The sequence below is a fragment of the Eschrichtius robustus genome, chromosome 5 (genome assembly GCF_028021215.1).
Source record: "Eschrichtius robustus isolate mEscRob2 chromosome 5, mEscRob2.pri, whole genome shotgun sequence".
NCBI classification, from domain to species: Eukaryota; Metazoa; Chordata; class Mammalia; order Artiodactyla; family Eschrichtiidae; genus Eschrichtius; species Eschrichtius robustus.
In genome coordinates, this window is record NC_090828.1 from 145,110,474 (window position 1) to 145,129,399 (window position 18,926).

The 18,926-nt window shown below is 36.2% G+C and overlaps 1 protein-coding gene across 2 annotated transcripts in view; it reads right to left on the reverse strand.

Annotated features, from left to right (window-relative positions):
* Positions 1-18,926, reverse strand: part of PTPN4 (protein tyrosine phosphatase non-receptor type 4) — a 182,224-nt gene that overhangs the window by 63,253 nt on the left and 100,045 nt on the right. For both annotated transcript variants that reach the window (XM_068545383.1, XM_068545384.1), the window contains exons 10-12: positions 13,835-13,923; positions 4,449-4,512; positions 639-811 (exon numbers count right to left, since the gene is read on the reverse strand). In XM_068545383.1, the coding sequence (XP_068401484.1) occupies positions 639-811; positions 4,449-4,512; positions 13,835-13,923 (326 nt within the window). The remainder of the gene's footprint in view (positions 1-638; positions 812-4,448; positions 4,513-13,834; positions 13,924-18,926) is intronic.

The window sequence follows — 18,926 nt, forward strand, 5'->3', positions numbered from 1 at the left end:
AATTTTTGGGCTACTTTTACCACTTATTTGGAAGGAGGATGTGTTTTGTTTTTTTTTTTTTAATTTTTTATTTATTATTTATTTATTATTTTTATTTTTGGCTGTGTTGGGTCTTCGTTTCTGTGTGAGGGCTTTCTCCAGTTGCGGCGAGTGGGGGCCACTCTTCATCACGGTGCGAGGATGTGTTTTTTAATGGTATATCCTGTACTACGCTTTATGCTGTTGTTGTTTTTTTTTTCTGATTACAAATGGGGCATTTATAAATGCTTGAGGTTTACAATACAAATCTTTTCTGGGCCACATCTACATATTTTCTTCACGATAAAGTCATCTTACAAATATTTAACAAAGACAATGGAAATTATAGCAGGAGTAGACTGTAACTAATTAAATACAGTTGATTTACTTTAGGAAATAGTGACCTGGAATATAGGTAATGGAACAGGTTTCTCAAGTCTGGCTTTATGATGAGAACCTACAGAACTTTCTGCTGATTAGACAAAGGGGCCACACTCTGCAGAGATTTTGACTCAGTAGGCGCGCATGAGTAACAGATTCTACGGTTCAGTAAACTAGACTTTTATTTAAAGGGAGGAAAAAATCCAACACTGAAGTATCAAAGCATAAGCAATACTTACCAATACCGGAATTTTGAACCTAATGTAAAATAATGTGCAAAAAAATTCTTTTGAGGTGGAAGTGGTCTGTCCAAACGGAAGAATGTGTGATGTTCTACACATGCTTTCCACAAGTTTTTACATGCTCTGTAATTCACCATGTTAAATCCCAATAATGTTTCTCTAGATTCATGCTGTAATAAATGACAAAATGCAGAGAATATCATGAGAATGTCAGGATCTAATGCTCCATTTAATTTATTTTTTACAGGTAAATACTGTACCCTTACAAACACTAACCCTTCCTGTGTCTTTTTTGCTTATCCAATAAAAAAGCAGTAAAATTAATGGAAAATGTGGACCTCATTCGGTAATATCACAACTCATAGGAACTTTTATTTTAGAACACGGTTAGAAACAAATTTAAAAATTGATATATATCTACTTTCAAAACTTAGTAGCTATAATTATTTCAAAATACAATCCTGGCCCACAAATTAAACTTTGAGATACATCAACGCACCTTTCAACAATATCTCTAAACTTATAAATCTGTCTAGATTGTAAATAAGTAAATAAAAACATTCAGTACTTCTGAACACTATTTTGAAATTCTTATTTTAAAATAAGTAGCAACAAGGACTCCCCTGGTAGCGCAGTGGTTAAGAATCAGCCTGCCAATGAAGGGGACATGGGTTTGAGCCCTGGTCCGGGAAGATCCCACATGCCATGGAGCAACTAAGCCCGTGCGCCACAACTACTGAACCTGCGCTCTAGAGCCTGCGAGCCACAACTACTGAGCCCACGTGCCACATCTATTGAAGCCCATGCGCCTAAAGCCCGTGCTCTGCAACAAGAGAAGCCACCGCAATGAGAAGCCCGCGCACCGCAACAAAGAGTAGCCCCCGCTCGCCGCAACTAGAGAAAGCCCGCGCGCAGCAAAAAGACCCAACACAGCCAAACATAAATAAATTAATTAATTAATTAAAAAGTTAAAATAAGTAGCAACAGAAGCATTTCTTTAATTTTTCTTTAAAAATTTGGCACAAATTACTATTTAAATAAATAGTTTCACTGAACTATCCATAGCAAGGCATACATGTCAAGGTGTACAGCTCTGATTTCACACAGTGACTGCAACCAGGTCCAGAAACAGACTGTTAGCAGCACCTCTGAGCACCCTTTGTCTGCCCGTTCTACCAGATGACCTCTACACATGTGCCCACCTTCTGTCTTTTATGCCCACAGGTTAATCATGCTTGTTTCTCAACTTTACATACACGGACTCATACATGTATGTCTTTAGGTCTGACTTCTTCTGTTCAATATTATGTTTCTATATTCCTCCATGTAATTGTGAAGCAGTAATTGACTCATTTCATTCTACACACTATTCTCTCATACGAATAGACCACAGTTTATTTATCTGTTTACTGTTGACAGACATTTAATGTTTCTAGTTTGGTGATGTAAAAATGTTGTTCCTATGTGTATTCCTGTATTTTGTCTGACGCACGTAGGTGCGAATTTCTGTTGCTGGGTCGTAGATGTCATGTGCTCACCTCTAGCCGGTAGCACCCAGCAGTCCCCCAAAACGATCAGCTCAATAGACACTCCCTTCCGCCAGCATGTATGCTCCTCACACTCCCCTGTCACCGCTTCACCCATCTCTTTGTCCCACTGTTCTGGTGGCTGTGTGAAATTATCACATGCTGGTTATAATTTGTATCTCTCTGATGCTTAACTGAGGTTCAACAGCTTTTCATGTTACTGGCCATGGAGATATTCTCAGTTCTGGAGTGTCTGTTCAAGTCACTAGCGTACTTCTGGATTGGGTTGGATATACAACCAAGGACATACATGGTGTGTGTGTATTATACACATATTCTGTGCTATTTGACTTTCTTAATCATGTCTTTTGACGAACATAGTTCTTAATTTTAACACAGTTCTAGTTACTGATCTTCTCCTTTAATGTTAGTTTCCCTTCTACGTCCTATTAAAGCAATCTTTGCCTATCAAAAGGTCATGAAGATATCTTCCATGACTAAAATACAGTAAAATGCCCATGTATAAATATTAAACTGTGATGTCAGAAGATGATATGCTTAAAATATCACTTCTCGATCACCAGAGAATTCTTAATTATGTTTAACAGTTGCTTTGTATGCACTAACACTACCTCAGAGAATGGTTGTGAAGATTAAATGATATGAAAATGGTTGATATATTACCAGGCACACAGTAAGACCTTAAGAAATGTTAGATACTATATTATTATTATTACTAACAACAATAGCACTATAATGGGAAGCAAATTGGAAAAGTTGACTTAAATACCGCCTCCTACCAATATAATTATCAAAGTAAGATGTTTGTTCTCTAGTTTCCAGATAAGATTTATTATATTTTATTCCTCTAAACATTCACTGAAACATGTACAAGAATGTTCATTAACAGCATTAATCATAATAGCCACAACATGGAAATGGCAAAACTGTCCACTAACATAGTGAGAATGAATAACTAATGTATGGTATATTCATTCAGTAGAATTCCACAGCAATGGAGCAAACTATCGCTATGTGTAACAACATGGATGAATCTCACAATGTTAAGGGAAAGAAGGCAGATAAAAATGAAAACATTCTGTATGATTTTATATTTTAAAATTCAAAACTAAGCAAACTAATCCATGATGATACAAATGAGAATAATATTTACCTTTTGGGAGAGTTAATGACTGCTAGTGGGCGTCAACTCCATTAGCAATAATACCAGCTTCCAGGGTGGTAGTAATGTTCTACATAATAACATTGTATATTATATACTTATCAAGCACTATACTTAATTTCTGTTGGTTTTATTTCAATAAAAACTCTCTTGAAATAAAACTTCTATGTTTTGTGAGTATAAATGATGAATCATAGTCAGTAGATCAATATCCTCTATAAAATACATTTGATTCAAATATATTTTAAGGCTTTGAATACATTTTATTTTATTATTTATTTATTATGTATTTTTGATGTGGACCATTTTTTTTAAGCCTTTATTGAATTTGTTACAACATTGCTTCTGTTTTATGTTTTGGTTTTTTGGCCTCGAGGCATGTGGGATCTTAGCTCCCCGACCGGGGATCGACCCCGCACCCCCTGCACTGGAAAGCGAAGTCTTAACCACTGGACCGCCAGGGAAGTCCCTGAATACGTTTTATACACATATAAACATCCTGAAATGTGCATTAATTTGTCAAGACTTCTAGTAACGTCCGTCAAAGGATAAGGTTAATTTAATTTGATGAAATAGATAAAATCATTTATAAGATGAAATTCGTTCCAACACTGTACTTTCTGTGATAACGTGTTGTATTTAATACACAAAAAGGACATCACTAGTCCAACAAAGGGAGGAAATGTACTACACGTTCATGAACTAGGAACAAAACTAAATGCTCAGAATACCCCAAATGAAATGTATTCATATGTGAAAGGAAGTGCTGTAGATTTAGTTTAAAAAAAAAAAAGAAAAAGAAAAAGGACATATAAATGCTCAGTTACTGACCTCATGAATGGACCCTGGGGACGACAATGAACATCACAATTGAGATCAGTTTCTAAGTTCAAGAGATAGCAGAACAGACATCTAGAATAACTTCTGATCAGAACCACAGAAACACTAGGGAAATACTTTGCCATAAAACATGAATTAATTAACTGAGTAGGCAGTTATTAACAGTATTAATAACATGTTTACTTGCACTAAAAGTTCTGTAATGAATGACGACTTATTTCTTAAAGGACTTAATTTATGTTAATAAGATCAACTCACCAATTCTTTTCTCAGTTGAATAAAAAACTGTTTGCACTTAAAAGAAATTTTTACAATCTTCAACCTGGATAAAAAGAGAATGAATTGGAGTATTTAAAATCTTGAACAAAGATAAAAATATTAATCAAAAAAATTAAAAAATAATCTTTTAACTGTATGTTTAGTAATGTCTAAATATTTAATTATATATACATATATAAAGTACATAAAGAATCTAAGGTTTTTGGTGCTTCGTGAAAAAAATAATTAGAATTTATATGCTCAACTGAGCTTAGTTTTATCAGAACATTTGCTGTAAACTATACATTTCCCAATTTTGTATCTAAAGAAATACATAAAAACACATATCACAAGTTAAAATTTTAAGAATACCAATAATATAGTTATTTACTCTTTAAAACTGCAAGTAGTTTTCTGCACGTTAAGAGCTTGGAAATCACCACTCCATCCTGGCAACAAGTAACAAGCTCAACAGATTGAAAAATCCACAACTCTTCTTAAATACACAAGGAAGGGAAGAGCACAGGGCAAACTGCTACCCCCAAGATTTGAGAGACCAACAGCTGAGTACAGGGAATCAGAGCTTCCCAGAGAAGAGTCAGGAGCAGAAACTGCCAGAGGAAGCAGTGCCAGGGCAGGAAAACCTGAACTGTATTTTATGAGTTGTTGAAGGCTCAGCGTGGTCAACCCCGAGAGTTAAAAACCCCAAGAGGCCCCAGTCATAGGGCGGCCCTCACGGTATTGTGAGATTTAGCTCTAGAAGCTCAAATAGATTTCGACAGTAAATACCAAAGTAAAGTACCCTCCGATTTCCGACAGGGAAAGGGAAAGAAACCATGTGAACTAGGCCAGAGCACTCTGCTCTTAACAAGGCCTACCTTTAGGGGAAACTCGTTAACCAGAGCCTGACCTGGGGAAGGAAAATACCCAAGTCCAGCCCACTCTAGCCATCCTGTCCCACCCAAGGGGAGAGGAAAAAAATGAGAAACACTGTGAAGCTCAGTCTAGAGGCCTGGGCTCATTAAAACACTGAGAGCTAATCACAGGACTACAGAAAACCCCCCTCCGTGGACACCTCACCACCACATTACTAAGAGCCTATTTACAGCGTTCCTGTTACCAGGGTATCGTATCTGCCCATCAAGAAGAGATTACAAGGCATACCAAAAGGCAAAAAACACAATGTAAAGACAGAGTAAGCATCAGAACCAGATATGAGAGGAATGTGGGACTTATCAGACTGGGAGTTTAAAACAACTATGATTAACAGGCTAAGAGCTCCAAAGGATAAAGTAGAAAGCAAGAAAAGAGAACAGATGGGCAACACAAACACAGAAATGAAAATCATAAAAAAGGACCCCAAAATACAAAATTAATATGCAGAAATCTGTTCCACTTCTATACACTAACAACGAACTATCAGAAAGAGAAATTAAGGAAACAATCCCATTGACCATCACATTAAAAAGAATAAAATACCTGGGAATAAACCTACATAAGGATGTAAAACCTGGAAAACTATAAGACACTGATGAAAGAAACTGAAGAGGACACAAACAGATGGAAAGATACACTGTATTCTTGGATTGGAAGAATTAATATTGTTAAAACGGCCATACTACCCAAGGCAGTCTATATATTTAATGCAATCCCTATCAAAATACCAATGGCATTTTTCACAGAACTAGAACAAATAATTTCAAAATTTGCATGGAATAGATACATATATATGTATAACTGAGTCACTCTCCTGTACAGCTGAAACTATCACAACATTGCTAATCACCTATACTCCAAAATAAAATGAAAAGTTAAAAAAAAAATTTGTTTGGAAACACAAAAGACCCCGAATAATCAAACAATCTTGAGAAATGACAGAGCTGGAGGAATCATGCTCCCTGACATCAGACTATAGTACAAAGCTACAGTAACCAAAACAGTCTGGTACTGGCATAGAAATAGACACACAGATCAGTGGAAGAGAATAGAGAGCCCAGAAATAAACCTATGCTCACATGGTCAATTAATCTATGACAAGAAGACAAGAATATACAATGGAGAAAAGACAGTCTCTTCAATAAATGGTGTTGGGAAAACTGGATGCTACATGCAGAAAAATGAAAACTGGACAACTTTCTCACACCATATACAAAAATAAATTCAAAATGGATTAAAGACTTAAATGTAATACCTGAAATCATAAAACTCCAAGAAGAAAACACAGACAGTAACCTCTTTGACATTAGTCTTAGCACTATTTTTTGGATATGTCTCCTCAGGTAAGGGCAGCAAAAGCAAAAATAAACAATGGGACTACATCAAATTAGAAGATTCTGCACAGTGAAGCAAACCAGCAAAACAGAAAGGTAGCCTACCAAATGAGAGAAGACACTTGCAAATGATATATCCAATAAGGGGCTGATATCCAAGTATATAAAGAACTTTTTTATACAACTCAGTATCAAAACACAAATGTGATTAAAAAATGGGCAGAAGACCTGAATAGACATTTTTTACAAAGACATACACATGGCCAACAGGGACATTAAAAGGTGTTCAACATCATTAATTATCAGAGAAAGGCAAATCAAAACTACAGTGAGATACCACCTCACACCCGTCAGAACGGCTATCATCAAAAAGACAAGAAGCAGCAAGTGTTGACGAGGATGTGGAGAAAAGGGAATCTTTGTGCACTGTTGGTGGGAATGTAAATATGTGCAGCCACCACGGAAGACAGTATGGCGCGTCCTCAAAAATCTAATAATAGAACAACCATATGATCCAGCAGTTCCACACCTGGGTATGTATCCAAAGAAAATGAAAACACTAAATCAAAAAGATTTATGCACCCCTGTGTTCACTGCAGCACTACTTGTAACAGCCAAGATATGGAAACAACCTAAGTGTCCATCGATCATGAATGGATGAAGAAGATGTGATGTGTTTGTATATGTGTGTGTGTATGAATATTACTCAGCCATAAAAAAAGAATAAAATCTTGCCAACTACGGCAACATGGATGGACCTGGAGGGTATTATGAAAGTGAAATAACTAGAAAGAGAAAAACAAATACCTTATGATTTCATTTATACGTGGAATCTAAAAAAACAAAAAGAGACTCACAGACACAGAGAACAAACGAGTGGTTGCCAGAGGGGAGAAAAGGGTGCAGGTAAAGACAAAAATGTGAAATGGATTAAGAACACAAACTTCCAGCTATAAAAGAAGCCATGGGGAAGTAATGTATATAGAGGGAATATAGTCAATAATACTATAATAATTTTATATGGTGACAGATGATAACGGGACTTACTGTGTTGATTGTTTCATAAGGTATAGAAATAGTTAATCACTATGCTGTACACCTGAAACTAATATAATGTTATATTAATTACAACACAATAAAAAATTTATTGAAGCTTGTTTTATGGCTCAACATATTTTCTCTCCTAGTAAACAAACCATGTACCCTTGAAAGGAATGTGTATTTTGCTGTTACTAGGCATAGTAATGAAACAGGAGGGAAGGGGAGCAGGGCACGACCTTTGAAAGAATGACATAGCCATAGGATATGACAGAAACTGGTAAGAACCAACTAGATCCAAGATGGCGGAAGATTCGACTTCCAGTAGACCTTGAGCCTCACTATATGCTCATTGTAATGCATTAGCTAAATGACACTCCCACCAGCTCCATGACAGTTCTGAGGCCAACCATAAATGGCCAAAAGTGGGTGGTGGCCCAATTCCTGGAAATCTCTGCCCCTTCCCCCAAAATAGCTGGAATAATCCCCACTCATTAGCCTATGAAATTACACAGCCCATAAAAACTAACCACACCATATTTTGGGGCCTCTTGCCTTCTGAGATGGCCCACCCTCTGTCTGTGGAGTGTGTTTCTCTCTAAATAAATCCACTTCTTACCCATCACTTTGCCTCTCACTGAATTCTTTCTGCTATGAGACATCAAGACCCTGAGCCTCATTAGGTCCTGAGACCAGGTGTGTGATCTCAATTAAAAGACAGTGGGTTCTGGCTGGTTTTGAGTCCCCGCCCATGGGTTCAAGTGCAATCTGAGTCGCACAGTTTCAGTATTGTTTATCAATTAAGCCAAGAGATTTGATACTGCTTGAATCTATTTCAACTGATTTTTTATTGTCTAGTTTTTGTATTGAGCTCTGAGAGGGATATGCTCAAATCTCCAACTACGATTGTAGAATTGTCTATTTTTCCTTATTTTTTGCTTCATGTATTTTGAAACTGTGTTATTATGCACATGTATACTTAAAACTGTTGCTTGTCTTTTATCAGGTGCATGGGGCATACTTTCCTTTATCTGTGTGTCCTATAATATTTCGCTGGCACCCAGATGTTTTACATATTGCATCATAGTGAGCGTAAGTATGTGTTTCCCATCTTCCCAGCTTCCTGTTATTCGGTAGTTTACTTGCACGGACTCTATCTTCACCCTCAACCTCCAGTTTACGCTTCTGCTGCTGCTCTTCAGGAAAGCACAGCTCTGGGTGTGCCCACAGGAATGCTGAGATGACCAGGGGTACTAGTCATCCCATTCTCTCAAAAACCACACCCAGCTGAGAACTCCTCTAATTGCCAACACACTGCTCTATTATTTTCAGCAGCGCCCTGGGCCATGAATTCCTTCAGGAACGAATTCAATCAAATTGTGACTGTTGCAAAGGAACAGTCTCTGAGGCAGGCACTTGAGGCTATTTGCTCTACTATCCTGGTTTCTGTCCCTCTGGTTGTCTTTCGGTTTCCCAAGACAGTCCTTCTTAATTAGCCTGAGCTTTGCAGTGACTTAAGTTGTGACGCTTTGTTATTATACAGGAGCCCTGGTGATGTGTCAGTTAAGTCTGGGGCTGGGGAGGAACCCGTCTTTAATCCTGTGATTAGGCCTCGGGTTTAGTGGTCTGGGCCCCTTGGCTGCACCCTTCAGTGCCCCTCAGCTCACCCTTCCCTAGCTGAAACAGGAAGTACAGAGAAGGCTGGAAATGGGTACTTCCCTTCCCCCACCTTGGTTAAGCTCTGGTAAAACCCATGTTGGTTAAGTATTGGTAAAATAGATTTCCTTGAGGGCAGATCTTGGTTAAGGAGAACAGAAAGCTCTGAGCATATTTCAAAATGGTTACTTTCCTGCTCAACTCCCATCCCCTGCCCTTCGAGCGCAAGTGGATTTTTCTCCAATCTTCGCCCTGAGATCCTGGTGGGGTGCCTGGTAGTAAAACTCATGAGAACGAGGGGTCCTTCCTAAGTAAGTTAGTCCAAGCTAGTCTCTGCTCCGTCTCCAGCAATTTGTCAATCACCCTGTACGTACTTCTACCAGGGGCGGCTACAGAGGTGGTTTCCAGTCCTGGTAAGTTGTCATTCCTTGTATTCATCTGTCTCTCCAGTTTTCAGAGCTGCAGTATGCCCTGTGTCCTCAATTCTCTGAGGGATCTAAAAAGAGTTGTTGATTTTGAGTTTTTTCAGTTTTTTTTTTTTTTTTCTTGTGAGGACAGGGGTGACAACTTCCAAAGTCTTTACCTGCTGGACTGGGAACCAGAACTCTCTCCTTCCCTTTTCATTTTACTAATGATGTTTTTTGATGAGCATTAATTTTAGTGAAGTCTAATTACAGAATCCAAGTAACTCCCAATTCAGTATTCAACATTTTAAAAGTATGAACTTGAACTGGATAATTTAGGGATAACCATATGTGGAAAGAAATGAGGCAATATATTTATTACATGGAACATTACTTTTTCTACACATAGCTCTAATTTTGAGAGAAGAGGTAAGTGAGAAGCGAGTGTTTCAGAAACTGAAAGACGCAGGTTTATTTAAAGCTCTGCTTCATACTCATCATACTTGTTAACACTGGCCCAGTCAGCTTCTCTGGCATTTCTCAGTCCTTATCCATAAAAATAATGCTAACAACATCCAAGTTGCAGGGTTATAAGGTACAGATAAAATGCATTAAAATCCATGAGTGATTTTTTTCCTACCTTATTAATCTTATAAAACTATCAGCTCTAAAACGTCCACCTTTACTCAAAACTCCTTATTCATGTAGAAATTTGGTAATTCCGAGCTGTAATCATAATCAGTTTTTATCAAGTGATTTTTATGATTTCCTCAAGGAGACTTACACAATACTTTGCTAAAATATCAATTTAAGGGCAACGGCAATTCTACGAACACTAATTTGAATAAAGATGATGAGGCTGAAATGGTCCCTTATTCACATGTAGTATTAATAAGTATGTTGCTTTTGCGAAAATAGATCCATACTTTAAGAACTAAAAGTAAACCATGTATTTGATGATTTTCACAGAACTTAATGACTGATTTTCCTTGGAAATCAACTGATATTGGACCTTTAATCATGGCAATTTGTGGTATACGTATAAATGTACTCCTAATGTTGTAGTATGTACTGCTATGAGTAGTTAGGATCAGAAGAAATCCTTATGTTCCAGGATGATGTACATCTAGTAGCTTCAACAACTTTAAATCCCATCTATTTAGTTTAATTCTTGAAAATAAAAATTTAAAGGAATACTATATAGTATTTTCCAATCAATATCTTAAATGCTCACATTCCTTTTTTTAACCTAACTTGTGTGATAAAGACTTATAAACATGAGTTCTATTTCTCAACATGAAACTACCTTCAAGAATATTTAATAATAAAATAATATACCAACTCCTCAGCATATGGAATATATAAGATCCTTCACAATCTGAATCTAATTTCTCTCCTAAGCAACAGTATCTTAAATTCTTATGCCCTTGCTTCTGTCCTCAGTGAAGACAACTGAAAAAAAAAATCAAACCAAATATCCCATCATCTCCTCAACTTGCCATGTCCTTTCTTACTGTTAGGCGCCTGCAAATGTTTGGTACCTTTACCCCGAATTCCCTGACTGAGCCCTCTATACACACATACCTCTTCCATACTTCCTCCTCACTGAAGAAATTTCTATTCAACCTTTAAAAACCATCTCAAATACCATAGGGCCATTACAATTTTCCCTAGTGAAATTATATCCTTGGTGTTTCCAAAGTAATTTGTCAAAAACTCTTCTAGAATCCTTATTGTATAATTTTGAAAATACAGAAAAATTTAGATTATCATTTTAACCACATCACCTGAAAAGAATTTATTTCTGATTTTGACATTTATAGAAAATGTAAAATTAATAAAAAGTATTTTTAACTGTCTTTAGTAAAATCAGAAAAGTATTAAAATTGAAGATGCACATTTACCATTATGAAAGTCAACAATTGTAACTATCTTTTCTGAAGCATTTAATTTACAAATTGCCTTATTATGTTTTGTAATTAATTTTTATGTGCCCACTTTTAGGCAAGGACCATGTCTTCAACTGTTTTGTATTCTCCTCTGAACATAACACAATTTGAATTATATTAGGAAGAACTTAAAAGATGTGAGATGAAACACTAAATGACCTTTGATTTTCTTTTATGAGCTTTACAGAGGTATAATTTATATGTAAAATGAAATATCCCAATTTTAGGCAAATAAATCAATGAGTTTTGACAAATGCATTCAGCCGTGTAACTACCACCCACCCAAACCACCATGTAACAATTTCCATCACCTGAAAATGTTCCAATGGCAACCAAGGGTCTGCTGTCTTTATACTGTGTGTTCTCTAGAATTTCATATAAATAGAAACAAAGAGTACGTCATCTTTTGTGTCAGGCTTCTTACACTTAGCATAATGTTTTGAGGGGAGGGTCACCCATATTGTTTAGTGTGTAAAACAGTTCATTTCTTTCACTGCTAAACAGTATTCCATTGCAAGTGTAATTTGCTTGTCCTTTCACCAACTGATGGACACCTGGAATTCTGTTTTGTGCTGTTATGAATAATACAGCTATGAAAACAATGTGCAAATCTTTATACAAACTTGAATTTTCATTTCTCTTGGGTAAATATCTAGGAATAGAATTGCCAGATTATATGGTCAATCTATGTTTAACCTTGAAGAAATACCAAACTGTTTTCCAAAGTTGGTCTACTAGTTTGCATTCCCACCAGCAATATATGAGATTTCTAGGTGCTCTGCTTCCTTGCCATTACTTGGTATTATCATTCTTTTTAATTGGAACTATTGTAGTGGGTGAACAGTAATAGTTCACTGCAGTTTTAATCTGTGTTTCACCAATGACTGAGCATCTTTTTGTGTACTTATTTGCCATCTGTATATCTCCTTTGGTGGAAGTATCTATTCACATATTTTGCCTATTCTTTTTAATCAAGTTGTCTTATTACTGAGCTATAAGAGTCCTTTACATTTTTTTGATAAGTCCTTTATCAAATATGTATTTTATAAAAGACTTTTTTGCCTTTTCATTTTCTTTACAGTGTCTTCTGGAGAGCAAAAATATCTAATTTTGATGAAGTTCATTTCATCAATTTTATATTTTGTATTTCATGTTTCCCTAGATAGTGACCTATTGGGGAAATTTACGTTTATTTTCCCAACGTAATTGTGGCAATTTTCTAAAATAATAGCTTCTGTCAGTTATCATATTTCTATTAGTGTTATATAAGTGACTAATTACAAAAACCTATTAAATAATAATCAGAGATATTGAAAAACCTGGACCAATTCTTTTAGGAGATATAAAGAGAAACAGATTGATACAATATACTTCCTTTGTATTTGTTTCTTCCCCTAGAGAAAATCATGGTGTTTATTTTTTAAAACCCGAGTTACTTATATGATATTCACACAAGGGATATGTGATCAATATGATTTTTACAATTTTCACGCTATCCCCTTAAAGGGAAATGGCAGATGCTACCTCTCCTTCTTCCTCACTTTGGGATACAGAAGTGACGGTGAGTGAGTCACTGGACAGTGAGGACAAGGACAACATGCTAAGGACAGTAGAGCAATAACACAAAAGAAACATGAGCTTTAAGCCCCACGGAGCCACCATACTTCCCTAGTACCTATTTAAACCACTGTAATAAGGGGCCTTTGTTGCGGCAACCATGCCCATGTTCCAACTAATAAACTAGCACCCACTGAATGCATTTGAGTGAAGTACTGTATTCAAAACAACTGGCACAGTGTGAGACACAGAGTAAATATGACAATATTAGCTATTACACTACAGTACAGATTCAGAGATTGTCTAAGAGAAAAATTCGCAAAGTAGTATTTTCTTTAAACTAAGACACTTTTGAAACAAATAATTCAATTATTTTGGTATCTTCTGGTAGATTCCAAGTAAGTGGACAAAGTTGTATGACAACATTAAATAGCTCAACAACCACTTTCTTTAATATGAATTGTATTTGGTAATATAATGGTAAAAGCAAAAGTACTGATGGAAGTTCTTACCATGGAAAGGTATTCATTCGTACTCTGTTCTTATAAATCAGAATTCCTCCTGACATCACTCCAATCATAATTTCATTGTTACTTTGATCCTTCAAAAAACAACAAAAAAAAGAAAATGGCAAATCTAAAATAAACTGTTAAAGATATATTTTAAAAATATGATTAGTTTTTTTACACAGTGTGACATTTCATCAAAGGCAACAGTTAACTGAGTAATATTTACAAATCCATATGGTAACTGTTACATCATAAAAATAAAGGACATACTTCAAATCAAACTTAAATGTTGCATTATTATAATTTACTAATCTAAAGCAAAAATGATTTCAGGATTTCCCACAGTTTATAAATGGGACTGACTCTTTGATATAGAAAATCAAAGACCTTCTCATCTTATAGAATGATAAGTTAGTACCTATCTTTCCATTTCTAAAACTATTAAGGTCCAATTACTGTGTAAATATGGTGGTAGGATTGTAAAAGTGAATAAAACCTGGAGTTCAGAGTTTGGTGAAGGGCAACCTGTAATAAAATAATATTTCCAATATAATGAGAAGTTCTATAACAGACATAATACAACAAAAACATTATGGGAGTATAGAGTGGGGACAATTGTTGGAGAGTTTGGAAGGCTCCTGAGAAGGAAATTTGAATTGTGCTTTGACGGGTGAGTTCTCATGCTGACTGATCCAACGTGAACAGCTGACCTGCACTATTAAGAGAATGAGTGGAATTAAAACTTTTCTCAGCTGCTAATCAGTCTTGAAATAGCTCTGCTTCTTGACTTGAAACATACTACAGGCAAACTAATATAGCAATAATGCTTTTATCCCTAGCATTTATGTGATCAGAAGATAGAACTAATTGATGAAAATATAATCAAGATTCTGTAATTGTCTCCCTAGGAAAAAAACCTTTAAAATGTAGTTTCAATAATGTCTAATTAAATGAAATATTACTAAATTAGCCTGTTAGGTAAGCCAACATGTAGTAAGTGGCCAAACACAGCAGTGTATGTTAATTTGTCTGGCTGCTCCTTTTCTTCTGCAATAACCAGCACCACTGCACACTATTATCAGAGTCTTAAATCACTGTTCAAAGGACATCAATCAGAAGTCTGAATCAAGATGGCAGGCCCAGCCTCAAGGATGGCGACTTAATATATGCTCCGGTTACCCCTCCTGCTCCCAGTCTCATAAAACATCAGAGAAGATACATGAAAACAGAAAAAACCCCTAACACTTGAAAACAATCCGTAACACTGAAAGGTGTGTAATCAGTGGGCCAGACATTTTGAGGAGTCTGTGAAGACAAAGTGGATAAGATCAGATTTATGGAGAGAAAATAATTCCAGAAAACCACAGCCCAAGGGGAACCCTCAAATTACTGTCAGGATGATCAGGTAGGGAGCAGGAAAGATAATTAGCTCCTATCAACCCTACAATCTAGACTGAGCTACAGGACACAGAATTGTGTGCAGCCTTGTCTAAAACAGCAAGTGTGGATACTGGGGACAGGAATAGAGTGATCCCCAGAAGGGATGGAGAACCCAAAACTGAAAAAAGCAAACTATAGGCACATTCTACCTGGCAGTTCCTTCCTTCCCTCCTCCAGCACCTAAAACAGGCTGCAGTAAAGACAAACATCATGCATGACCAAGTGAACTAGGAATCACAAATACAAAAGAAGTACACAACCAAGGACCACCAAGCACTTGAGAAGAACCAATGCCATTAAAGAGATACACAAAACTCAATAAATACGTAAAGCAGTCAGGCTGCTATGCTGGTAGAAAAACATTAAAAAACACTGCAGGGATATCTAGGAATTCAAATTCTCAAATTATAGCTATCTAGACTGAAGTGTCAGTTCCCAAGGTATTGCCAGAGTTGGGCAAGAGAATGCAAGAAAATAAGTATTATGTCCTTTATGGATACAAATGCTATTAATTCCAGTGTACAGAAAAATGATCGCTGACCACCTTATTTTATGCTTTTCTTATCACTTATTACTATCTAATATAACGCTATACATTGACTTGTTTAATCTGTTTATTTTTTCTCTTCTTCACTAGAACCTAAGTAGCAAAGTGCAGGGCCTTTGTTTTGTGCCCTTTCAGGTTCTTAGATGTAGAAAGGCCTACCCATTTGTGGAATGAATGGACCTCTATTATCTGTAGGAAAATACCTCCCGCTGTTTAGCTTGGCACTGAAACGACCACCCCATCCCATTTCATTTCCCCCTTTATAATTAGTAAAAACCTGCTTCCCATCAGGTCATTCCACATGTTTTGTGTACCCATAATTACATGTTTTAATTAATGCTGTTCTCACCTCTTCTTCATGTCTCTCTGATGAATCAAATCAAACCTAACCAAAGTCTAGATCAAGTCCACTTTCTCTGTGAAAACTTCATTAGCCCAGCAGAATGTACTGAATTGTACCATGCATATGTAATCAGCAAAGTCCAGACTGTGTGAAACTACAGGTGAAATGGTGCAGTTCTTTAACAAGAACATTCTAAGGAACGGTAAGGGAAGAAGGGATCAAAAGACATTTAAAGTTATTCAGTTAAAACAAACAAACAAAAAGCAAGACCAAATTATAGTATCCAGGAAGGCACACTGGGTGATAAAACCACAGAAGAACAATGTAGGAAGGGGCTATGATTGGGACAGTGTATAAAAAGCGTTTCTGGAATGGCTGGCTAAAGCCTACTGCTGACCTGCGTAGTATTTACAAAGATGTTCACTACGATATACACACGGGTATATGTGCTTTATTTTACAACATGTTAAAAAACAGCAATGTAAACAGGATGAGATTTAGGAGGACTATGGACAGATATTCTAATATTCTCTACCCATGCCTCAACTGTCCATTCACGCTGCCCTGCAGTGCCCTCCCTTCCTTTCTGGTGGAGACCACGGTTCTACTCTCCACTAAGTCGCTAGGACCACTTAACCATTCGAGTCTCTCTGCAGTCACATGGTAAGAATACAATAATAACACAAAGCCACTAAAATTTTCCATTTAGTATCTTCAGACCAGTTGAGCTCAGGTAACTGAAACTGCAGAAACAGAAACCATGGATAAGGGGGGACCACTGTATATTCTTCTAGATCTTTGTTTATATATACAAAATATAAATATGTAGTATTTATAACCACACAATTTCTTTAATCAACAAAAACTGGGATATATTATTGCGTAATTTTTCCTTTGCACTTAGCATTTTGTAGATATCTTTTCATATCAATATATATACCTCTAACTTAGCAGTTTTAACTGCTGCATATTATTCCAAAATATGGATTTATCACAATTTCTTAACCATTTCTGTTGATTCATTTAGAAATTTCTAAATTTTTAATATTACAAACAATGCTGTAATAAAAATCTTTGAACACATTATTTGAAACACCTCTATAAAAAGGGTGGCGTCAGAGAAATGGAAGTGGTCAAGTATTATATTCATATTAACATTTGCACTCCTAAGGGGTCACACTTCAACATGCTCACCTCTGTTTCTCCTGTATTTCTACTTACATGTTTTAAAAAATTACTCTACTGTGGGAACTCTTTATAAAATACGAATACTAAAAAACTTTCTGTAATATATGTTGAAATTGTTTTCACTTTTACCTTTTAGCTTTATGATTTTCCCCTATATATATCATTAGTTTAAAATTATTATGTTTGTATATTTTTCATGTAGTTAGGTATAAAGTTAGCCATAATACACACTCATTAATAATTAAAAAAATATTTCTGTGTGCCTTACATAGGTCTAACAGTGTATGTGCTCTCAAATTATTCAGTGAAAGTAAATACAAGTAATGACCTACTGATACTTTCATAAAGATACAGAAGAATCAAAAAGGGGAAAGAAAGAAAAAATGCTATGTCTAGACAGGTCCTTATGAGTAAAAGCACATAGCAGAATATGGAAAATCACTGTGTGATCTGAATATTTTAGGGTGACACAGACGAAATCATATATATAGCTCTATTGTACAGAAGAGATTCTTTTCTCTGTTTCAAGGGATTGTATTTTTAAATTATTTGATTATTCGAACAAATATGTCCAAAAGTCCTCAAATATATGCAGGTTAAAAACAAGGTTTTCGAAGAACCTTAAAACAGAAACAGATATCATATGATTATATTAGTTAACTTCTCTGTGTCTCATTTTCCTCATCTGGAAAGTAAGGATGATAATACTCTTACTTCACAGGGCTGTTTTAAGGATTAAATGAGATTAATATACATAAGCCCTAAGAAGGTTGTCAGGCACACAGTAAATGCTATAAAGGTGTTTCCTGTGATTATTATCTGTAACCTGTACAGTAAAATCTCTCAAAATTACTGTTCTCACAGTCTTTCTTGAATACTCTCTAATCAATCAGCCTTTGGCCATCACTATAGCTCCAAAATTGCTATTACAAAGTCAATACTGGTAATATTACAATAACTTCCACATTTCTAATCCAATTCTCATCTGACATAGTTGACCACACCTGATTCCCTTGGCTTCAAAGACACACAAGTGTCCGACAGAAAGAAAGGCGTTCTTTCTGAAAGGCGTTCTTTCTATCTAAATGGCTATTTCTTCCTCATCTAACCTTTAAAATTTGAAGTGTTCCAGCTCTGAGGACCTCTAATCTTCAGTTGCTACTAGCTATGTTCCTTCAGTGCTCCCGTGTCACGGCTTTAAATATTATCTGTAAGCTGACAATTCCCAAATGTATGGCTCTAGTCCAGACCTCGCCTCTGAACTCCAGTTCCATATACTGAATTGCCTGCCTTCTTTCATTTCGATTGATAAAAGTCTTCTAAAATTGCACGTCCCAAGACTAGCTCCTGACCCACCCTCTCAAATCTGCTTCTCTCTGACTGTTACAAATCACTAAAGTTACTCCATCTTTCAAGTTGTTCAGGCCAAAAACGTTAGAATCATTCCTTGAATCCTTTTTCTCTCACACCCTAGAGCCAATACATCAGTCAGTGCTGTCACTTCCATATTCAAAATATGTGCAGATTGGGGAACTTCCCTGGCGGTCCAGTGGTTAGGACTCCACGCTTCCACTGCA